Source organism: Pinus tabuliformis, chromosome 8 (genome assembly GCF_031772625.1).
Source record: "Pinus tabuliformis cultivar Carrire ecotype Pingquan chromosome 8, CPIR1, whole genome shotgun sequence".
Classification (NCBI taxonomy): Eukaryota; Viridiplantae; Streptophyta; class Pinopsida; order Pinales; family Pinaceae; genus Pinus; species Pinus tabuliformis.
Window position 1 is genome coordinate 1,764,877,699 of NC_142294.1, and position 10,517 is coordinate 1,764,888,215.

The 10,517-nt window shown below is 38.3% G+C and overlaps 1 protein-coding gene across 1 annotated transcript; it reads left to right on the forward strand.

Moving 5' to 3' along the window:
- Positions 1-9,038: 9,038 nt before the first annotated feature.
- Positions 9,039-9,947, forward strand: LOC149243197 (uncharacterized). Its single transcript, XM_089371148.1, has one exon. The coding sequence runs from the start codon at positions 9,039-9,041 to the stop codon at positions 9,945-9,947; it is 909 nt and encodes a 302-aa protein (XP_089227274.1).
- Positions 9,948-10,517: the final 570 nt, after the last annotated feature.

A 10,517-nucleotide genomic window follows, 5' to 3' on the forward strand; every position in this document is an offset into this window, starting at 1 on the left:
TTTTTTCTTCTAGAATGTTACCAAATTCTTCTTTATTCCATTTTTTTAATTTATCCTTCATCTCCTTCAGTTTGAGTTGAAAGGTGTGCATCTTATTTCTTCCTCTCTGATCACTCGTCCTCCACCATTCTTCAAGTTTCTCTACCAGTCCTTCATGTCTTAACCAGAAGGCTTCGAATCTGAAGGGTTTGTTGGGAGGTCTTTGCTTTAGATCTATTTCCATTTTAATCGGCCAATGGTCCGATCCTGTTACCGGTAGAATTGTGGCTTCTATGAATACATCTTTCATCATTATTTGTTCGGAGATTAAGAATCTGTCAAGTCGAGATGCGATTTGATTAACTCCCCCTCTGCGGTTATTCCAAGTGTGGTTTCCATTAATGGTTTGAATATCGATCAGTCTCTGCTCCCTTATCAAATCTCCGAACTGTTCCATTGCTTTATCCATTCTCCTTAGTCCTCCTCTTTTTTCCGCTGAGGTTTTAATCAGATTGAAGTCCCCTCCTACAATCCATTGTTTCCCTGGGATTAGACTTCTCAATGCTTTTAGATTTTGCAAAAATTGTTCCTTTTCTCCTTGGATATGCGGCCCATATACTCCTGTTATTATTACCTCCTCCGTAGTTCCTATTATCCTTGTTGTCCCTGTTAGTATTCTTGGGAAGCTTAACCAATTGCTAAATTGAATTTCTTCAGGGTTCCAAATTATTACCAGGCCTCCTGCGCTCCCGATCGCATCCTGTCCCATCATTTCATATCTGTTCTTGTTTCTGTTCAGGATGTCTCTCATTTTCTCAGTACTTATTTTTGTTTCCTGTACTATCATTATGCTAGGTTTTTCTTTTTTCAGTCTGTCATTCAAATACCTCTGTTTGCCTCTGCTATTGAGGCCTCTTATGTTCCAGCTTGTAATAATCATCGTAACAGTTTCGGAGGGGATTGGAATACCTCTGAGAGAGGTATCACTCTTCCTGAATTGACTAGCATCTCTCCAACTTCTTGAATTGTTTCACTCATTGTTCTTCTACCTCTTTTTTTGCCTCCCTTGCCAATACTGCTCATTCCTATATTTTGTGCTTCCTGCTTCGCCATTTTCCCATCTTCTCTATCTTCCATTATTCCCTTTTTCTCTTTATATCTTTGGAAAGCTTCTTTATATCTCTGTTTCTGCTCCTCTGGGATAAATCTTTCATCGAGCCTCTTCCATTCCTGCAGAAGCTTCGCCATAACTTGTTCCTCTTCTTCCCCTTTTGTTTTTTGTGGGTCTATTTCCATTTCTCTTTGATCCTCTTGGCTTTCTCTTGGGCTTTCTGCCCTCTCTTGATCCTTATTCATTTGCTCTATCTCTTTGTCTGCATTTTCTTTCATTACTTCCATTCCTTCTGATTCCTCTTCCTCGTTTGTCTCTATTTCTGCTTCGTCCTCCTGTAGAATTTGAAACTTGTTTTGGGATTCTGTGCTATGGGCTCCTTTTTGCTTCCCCGTCTGTGTCTTGCTGTTTCCTCTCTTTTTCTTCCTTTGCACTTCTCTGAAATCCTCTTCCTCTTCTCCTGTATTCCTTGTTGCATTTCTTCTCTCATTTTCTGCTTCTCTTTCCTTTTCTGCTATTGTAATGGGACATTCTCGATATAGATGGCCATACTCATGGCATCTTCTGCAACGAAATGGGATATGTTCATAATCAATTGATTGGTGCCAGATCTCGTCATGATATTCCAATTCTATTGTGTCTGGAAGCGGCTCTGTGATGTTCATGTACGCGCATATTCTAGCATATGTTGTATATCTTCCCCTCTTCGTCGACTCTGCCACTTTCACAAACGATCCTATTGCATTTCCTATGCCCTTAAGGATCTCTGGGTCCCAGAATTCTGTTGGTAGGCCGAAGAGTCTAATCCATATCGGGGCAGCTAACATTCTTTCCTTCTCTGGGTTATAGCATTCTACCCATTCCCTCATGAATAGTCCAGCATTGTTCATGAAGTAGGGTCCTTCCTCAAAGATCCTTTCCCTGTCTTCTAGATTGGAAAATATTACTGTAAAAAATCCTTTCGCTCCCAACTTTACTTCCACATGACCTTTTGGTTTCCACCTCTGCTGGATCCATCTAAGTAGATCTTTCTCTGCTGGCCAATATCCTACGAACTTACAGATCAAAGCATAATCTCTCATGTAACTTCTATAGTTCTCTAATCTATTGGGCGGGATTACAAACCTGGGTTTGTTCGTCGCCCTCGGCAAACATTTACTTGCTACTCATGTTCTCCTTTGCGCTCCCGTTGCTGAGGTTTCACCTTCATTTGGTCGATCTCCTTCCTTCTGTCGTTCCTTTCTCGCTTCACCCGTTATTACTGCCTTGTAGGAGGGGATCTCTCCCCTCCCCTACTCCGTTCCCATTTTTCAGTCAGAACTTGCCCTTTGATTATCCCGCGCTCCTTAGTTTTTCATTTTTCTTCTTCTCCGGATATCTGTGATTATGAGGTCCGTGCCCGAGGATCTTCCTGATGCGCTGGTTCCACCCTTAGCCACCGATCTTCCTTCCTTTGGCTGAACTCCTGCGAAACCCTTGTCTCGCATCCGCTCCGAAACCCTAGCTACCTTTCCAATAATCACATCTCTGTATATGTTAATTGTCTATTGTTATGTATTTGATTATGTATACTTTTTACTGAATTATGCGAAGACCTGTAAGATATATTGTCATGTATTACAGTTTATGTGTTCATGTAAACTAATCATCCACTTGAATTTCTTATGCATGTGAAGTTATAAGATTGATACACAGTAGAAGTAAATACATGATGCCACTTTGTGGGTATCCCTTCGGTTGTGGAAACCTGGTTCTACAACCTCCCATAACTGCTTCGGGTGAGATCATGACCTGCTTGCAGGTCGTTGCTGAAAGGGTCAGTAGTTGAAGGTTTTTTTGGTGCGCAACACACTCTGAACCTGGGTCAAGGCCCCTCAAACCAACATTCACTAACTTCTAGGAAATACATAAACATAACTCACCATTTTAAATAGATTAATCATGTCATGTCTTTGAAATATTTTCTTTATTTAATTAAAAAATTATTCTTGTATCAAATGAAAATGGAATAATAGAAATCATTTCAATTACATATAACAAACGCATATATACAATTCCTTAACTCAAAATCTAATTTCTACATTTTGTTTCAATTACATATAACAAATGCATATATACAATTCCTTAACTTAAAATCTAGTTTCAACATTTAATGATGGATGAAATGTTTAATCATGATATGTCAAGAAGTATTTTCTTTACTTCTTTACTTAATTAAAGGAATGTTAGTGATATCAAAGGGGAAATGCATAATGAAGTGGTTCATTTCGAATGCATACATATGATCGATACATTTAAAATCTTTATACAATGATTAATGGACGAATTAAGGATTCCTAAATGGGTTTGAAGTTGAATTTTTCTCATATATTTTAGATTGATATTCACTTATTGTCATGGCAGAACATAGTACATATCTCACAAATTGTACAAATACAAGTGCATGCTTTAACAACTTAGTGGGACACATGACAAACTTCAAGTAGATATGGACAAAGGAAGAAGACCCGAATAGAACCACATCCTTAAAAAATGCTTTCGATGTAATTAAATGCCATCTAATATTGGACATTTTTAAAAAAATTTGTTGCAATTTGGGCTAGTCTCCAACATGTATATTTTGTAAGAATATACAATGTTGGATGCCTTCCATCTCTTCTAACTCGAAACACCCACTAATGGGAAATCATTGAAGTTGTGGCAATGTCCCTAATCACCACATGCTATTGAACCTCACACATCCACTTGTGTTAAAATACCTTGAAGATAACAATGAGTTCATACGTCGCAACTCCAATTTCTTGCAATGAACAATTTTCATCATTTATAGCTTTGGAAGACAACAAATCATACATATTTTTATCAAAATATCACAAACCCTAAATGGTAAATCTAGAAGTGTATCTGGAAATGTTCCAACCTCCTTTACATTATTACAATAAGACATTGTAGGATCACAAAGGTTGGAGCAAACACCTTCAACAAATGATACCTTTGATATCCTTGTCCCTGCAACCTCTAAAATTTGGATTCGTGGAAGTATGTAGTTGTGAATGGAAGAGTCCAAATCTCTCAATGTTTCTCTTTCTCCTTTCACCTCCTCAAATGGAGGTTTGTGTATCACTGGATAATCAATTACCCTCAACTCAGTAAACTAGGCCAACATTCCAAGAGAAGGCAACAAACATTTCACTTCCTTACATTTATGAATATGCAAGTACTTTAAATCACCAAACGACGCCAACAAACATTTCAATTCCTTATATACATATAGATGCAATTTCTTTAAGTTCTTTAAGTTACATATGGTAGTGCATCCAATAAAGGGCATACATCCAGAACGTCAAAACTGTTTAACTCCCCAATTGAACTTAGTAGTTCTATTAAATTTGTGCCTATCGTAAATAAAATTTTAAACAACCTCTGATGCACCACCTGTGGAGGGAACACTTCAATTTTCCTACAATTAGAGAGATTTAAATAGTCAAGTGTGTTTACATTTCCTAGTATTTTGCTTGACATGGTTAAATTAATGCAATACTCCAATTCAATATGCTAAAGTTTAATTACTTTACAAAAGGAATTTCAAAACCTTTCCAAAGCGAGGCACTGAGACAACTTGATCTGTAGGAGGTTGGTTAAATTATAAAATATTATGGAAGCTCCTTCAAAGTTGTGAAATTAGATAACTGGATCTATTGCAGTTTGGTTAAATTACTTAAGGAATATGGTAGGCTCTCAAAAGCTTGCCACATAATCAACTGAATCCATTGGAGGTTGTTTAACTTATCAAAGAATTTGGAAGCCTCTTCAAATCTTAGTACTCAAACAACTCAATTTGTTGGAATTGTTCATATTACTAAAAGAATTTGGAAATGTATCCAATTGATTGCACTTTGTCAAGACGATGTGTTAGAGATTGGTTAAGTCACGAAAGCACTTAGGCAATGATTTCATTTATGAGAATATTTTTAAGTCCAATGCTCTTAAAAAATTTATAAAACAAAATACTTATGGAAATTTTTTCAGAATGACCTTGTCGCAATTCGTTGTAAGTGCTTCAACATGCCTATAGGCTTTGGAATGCTCAATTTTTTTATTATAATAGATTTTCTCCTATTATTTCAATCCCTTGAGGCATCATATATGATTGTAAAATTAAAAATAATGCAACTACATCAATCCCTATCCAATTTGTTTTGGTATATTTCTTTAAATACTGTCCTAGTCCTTTGCTCAGTTTTGTCAATATTTTCACATTTCTTCATTAATCTCTCTCACAATTGAAATAGGCTCCCAACTTCAATATGAGACCATATATATTTCTATTTGTAGGGATACTTATAATGGAGGTAAAATGAGAGTTTCAATATGACATATTCATAAATCATAGGGCAATCGATGTCAAGAAGGGCCTTCCCAATGTCATCTATAATCTATTCAAAATTAATGATTGCAGACTACAAGTCTTCCTCGATCAAAGGGAGATTCAATGTAGATTTGATGTCTCAAATAAAATCGAAGCAGCCATTAAAAATGCCTACGCTTATGTCTCCATTTTTCAGAGCATAATGCTGAACCTAAATGGTGCTTGTTTGAATTGGTTTCCATTTTGGGTTCCAAACAAACAGCTACTCCAGTGTTCTATGATATTGAACCTTTGTCTCTTCACTACATTAATAAAGATTGTTATCAGAAATATTTTCAAAATCACAAATAGAGAGTCACCATGGAAAAGACAGAAAAATGGAAGAAAGCCCTCTTGGACGTCTCACTTCTTAAAGGCAAGTTGTACAAAATGAAGGAACAACAACTACATGCTTTACTCATTTCTCATTAATGTGCTTGATGTACAAATTTCTGTTTTATTATTTTGCGAACCCAAATGACTTTGTTTTATCTTTTGAGTGACCTTTTTGACTTTCTACAAGAAATTTTGGATGTTGTATTGAAGGAATTGGAACAAGAATTATTGCTTGTCATAAAAGAGTAGGTAGTGAAGAATTTCCCCATGAGTGCAAATGAATTATATGATTTCAAATTTATTAAAGAATTCATCACAAAAGAATATGCACTCACACATGGGCTGGATCAGGATTTGCCAAATTTAGGCATGTTGTTTGAGGTGGATGAGGAAAAACTAGAGCTACATGACTTTTTTGAGGAAGATGAGGCTAGGGTGGCTTGGAGAGAGTTCCTTGAGCTCAATAAGAATGGACCAACTCTAAGCAAGATGACTAAGGTAGATGAGAATGGTTTGATTTTAAGAAAGTTGTTTGTAATGGATAAGGATAGGTTGGCATTAAGTGAGCTATTTAAACTGACTAAGGATGAACTAAAGGACAAGGATAAACTAACTTTAAGTGAGCTTTAAACCAACTCAGAATAGAATGACTCTAAGAAAGTCGTCCGAGAGTGATTCAAATGAGGAGATATGGGTTGCAAATTTATGGCGAATGCCTTCTTTATATTATGAAGGTCTGTCAACAATGGTTAGTTGGCAATGAAATGTTTGCCATCTTAGAACACACATGGCCAATTGTGAGTGGCCTTCAACAAATAACAAAGGTCATTCATAATTCATCCCCTTAAAGAATGTATTTGGCATAATTAGTTAGTATGATATTTAAATAGTTTACTTAATTCTTGTATTGAAATATTTTTTAAAAATATAAGAATTATACATCTTCCCTATACCCGAAAGTGAATTTTTTTTATTTTATCTTTTATTTTATTTTAATTTTATTTTTCACTTTTAATTGTTAAAAGTTGATTATGTTATTTCACATTAACATCTAAATATTTTATTTATGGCTGAAAGTGAGAGTGGAAATTTTTTACGACCTTGGGATTGGTTGGAGCCAGGGATATGTGACGGGAGCTTCGAGACCTAGGGTTTGGGGCTGCAACTTGCAGGTTCAACAACAGTTCTGGAAGCACAAAGAGACAGATTAGCAGATTTACTTCTCAGAGGTCGAGGACTGACCCGACAAATGGTAAACGAGGGGTCCACTGGGACCCCATCCTTTAAGCAGGTGGTCATGCAAAAGAAGAAAACACAGGAAGGATTTAAAATCATTGGTTATGCAGAACGTAAGGATAACGGCGGCAACAGTAGAGAAAGGACATAACAGCTGCAGAAAGAGAAAAGAAAAAACCCAAAGATGATAGGTAAAACTAATAATGGACAGGAGAAAAACGACAAAAGACTAGATGCAGGACAAGAGACAAAACATCAATAATAACCCAAAAAGAAGGCGAAAAAGAACATGGAACAGAGAAACACCCACAAGAGGAAGAGGAGCAAGCAAAGGCTACAAACCCCAGCTCCAACCAGGCAACCCAAGGAGCATGCAAACCGAAAAAAAACGAAACCCTTCGAGTGGTCTTCTTAGATCCGGACATTCAGGCCTATAGAGACCACATGATGGAACATGCAATAATATGAAAATTTATGGGACTGTGGCCAACAAAACGCACACTCTTCCAATGGATCAGGCAACACTGGAAGCCAAAATGTGATGTTAAACTCCACCTTGGGGCAAAAGGTTTCTTTACTGTTGTCTTTACAAGCTTGGAAGACAAGGACAGAGTCTTCGATGGAGGACCTTACTTCTTTGCCTTAGCTGGACTCTACATGAGACCCTGGAAGGCAAACTTTGTGCCTGAAAAAGAGACATTTACACAGGTTCTAGTGTGGATCCGCCTATTCTCCCTTCCTATAGACTACTGGGGACTTGCGACGCTTAAGCAAATAGGAGACCGTCTCGGAACCTTCATTAAAGCTTCAGAAGCAATGATGCAACGAAGATATACTTCCTGCGCAAGAATTTGTGTGGAGATGGACGTTTCAGGAGCCCTGCATGAAGGCCTGTGGTTGGAATTCAGAGATGAGGATTACTATCAAGCCATCGACTACGAACAAATCCCCTTCCGTTGCAGAAGGTGTCATGAGCATGGACACCTTGTCCGAGAATGCCCTCTAAACAGAACAGGGGAAGAACACAAACAAGAGCAAGCAGCAAAAAGTAAAGAGGCCTTCACAAAGCCAAAAACAAGACAGAGAGCCAACAGAAAAAGAATATACAGAGCAGAGGCAGGACCTGGCATCATCAACAACACCTTCAGCATTCTGGAAACTGATACAGATTCAGAAGGCACAAATAGGGAAACAAAACTTATTGAAGAACCAAAAGACAAGCTAGAACACACAACAAAGGACAGGGAGGAAAATATAATCAGAACAGAAGTTCAAATGCAAGAGTTCGAAGACGAACGCGATGAAGACACTGATATGTTAACCAGCGATGGAGGTAGTGAGGAAATGGAGCTCAATGCAGTTCTAGAAAAGGAAGGGGTGAACCTCCCAGATATGGAGAAAAACTGGAGAACTCAAGGGCTGGACAACATTCCGGAAGAAGAAATAAGGAAGATCAGTGATCTCTTCATCGCCAGACAAAAAGCAGAACTAGATAGGCAAAACATGAGATTAGGAATTGAAAAAGGCACATGTAATCAGTCAAAGAGAATCTCTCTTAACCCAACAGGCCAGAAGCAAAATAAAAGAAGAGGCAGAAGAACCAGTTGGGAGGTGCTACATGATCTGGGGATTTTAATGATAAACTCTAGTAAAATGAAGGCTCTACACGCCTTCCCGTCCTACCAATAAGTATCTAGTTATAAATGAAAATCATTCCATGGAATGCAAGAGGGCTCAATAGCCAAGCCAAGAAAAGACTGCTTAAGAGAAAGTTCCAACAAGAAAACCCAGATATATATTTTTTTTTTCTAGGTTAAGACTAAACTAAGTACCCACGGGGAATTGAACCAGTGACCTATCACAAGGAGTGCCTTAACAGCGCACCCATTCACCGTCAATCCAAAGCCCCGTGGGCAAGAAAACCCAGATATTATGTTCATACAGGAAACCAAATGCACCACTAACCAAATGGAGAACATCAGAAAAAGGCTAGGCAAACCTATAAAATATATAGATGTAGCCAGTCAAGGATGGGAAGGAGGCATAGCTACACTTTGGGACACCCGAGTAATAGACATTATCTCAATGGAAGCTGCACGATCGTTTATTGCCACAGAAGTTCAAATGACAGGTAACTCTGAAACTTACCTATGTATAAATGTCTATGGACCGCAAAGATTAGAAGATAAATTTTCTTTTCTTAATTCTCTCATGAATTTAAAGCTTAGACACCCAACCTCTAAGATCATCATGGGGGGAGACTTTAACATGATAACCTCTCTACTGGAGAAAAAAGGAGGACTCAGGAGGCTTAACAAAGATACAGAACTCTTTGTGGATTTCATAGAAGCTGCCAAGCTAGTAGACATCCTTCCCAAAAATGGTTCCTACACTTGGAACAACAGGAGAGGAGGAGACAATAGGATTGCCTCCCGTCTGGATAGATTTCTGATCTCGGAAAGTATCTTACTCGAAGGAATAACAGTGGACTCTGACATTCTTCCTAGTGGAGGATCAGATCACTGGCCAATAGCTTTGGAAGCAGCCTTCCTATGCACCCCTAGAAATAAGCCCTTCAGATTTGAAAAGTTCTGGTTAACTCATCCCGACTTTGCAAACTTGCTGAAGGAATGGTGGTGTGAACCATTAGATCTAAGAGGAACCAAAATGTTCAAGCTCCAAAGCAAACTAAAACACATCAAAAACAGAATTAAAGATTGGAATGCAGCCGAGTTTGGAAACATCTTCCAGGAAAAGAACATCATCGAAGGTAAGTTAAATCTAATTCATAAAGAATGGGCTTCAGGGAACTATAGAGAAGACTCAAAAGAACAGGAGAAGGTACTGATGCAGCAATGGAAACTCCGCTGCCAATAGGAAGAGACATTGTGGAAACAAAAATCAAGGATCCAATGGCTAAAGGAGGGAGAACAAAATACAAAGTTTTTTCATAGATCGACGCTGGACTACAGGGGGGCAAACAAAATCCTTAGGCTCAACAATGAAGCAGGGGAAACTCTTCAAAATCACAAGGACATATCAACACTGCTCACCAGGCACTTCAAGCATATAGCTCAGGAAACGCAGGAAGAAAGATCTGAGGCCATAGAGGAACTAACCCAAGCTATACCCCACATCATAACCTCTGAGCAAAACTCTGCTCTGCTAAGAAAGGTCTCAATGGAGGAGGTGGAAGACGCGGTCAAGAGTATGCCAAATGATAAGGCACCGGGGCCTGATGGTTTTACAATCAACTTCTACAAAGCTTGCTGGCCAACTATTAAAACAGAGGTATGGGAAGTTGTCGAAGACTCCAGACGTTCAGGCTCCATTCTCAAATCCCTGAACTCCACTTTCCTTGCACTAATCCCTAAGGAAGAAGAAGCCAACTCCCCTGATAAGTTTCGACCTATAGCTCTCTGCAATGTGATATATAAAATCATATCT

Excerpts from the sequence above, each read along its gene's own strand:
- LOC149243197 (XM_089371148.1), top strand. The coding sequence starts at position 9,039 with ATGGAGAACATCAGAAAAAGGCTAGGCAAACCTATAAAATATATAGAT.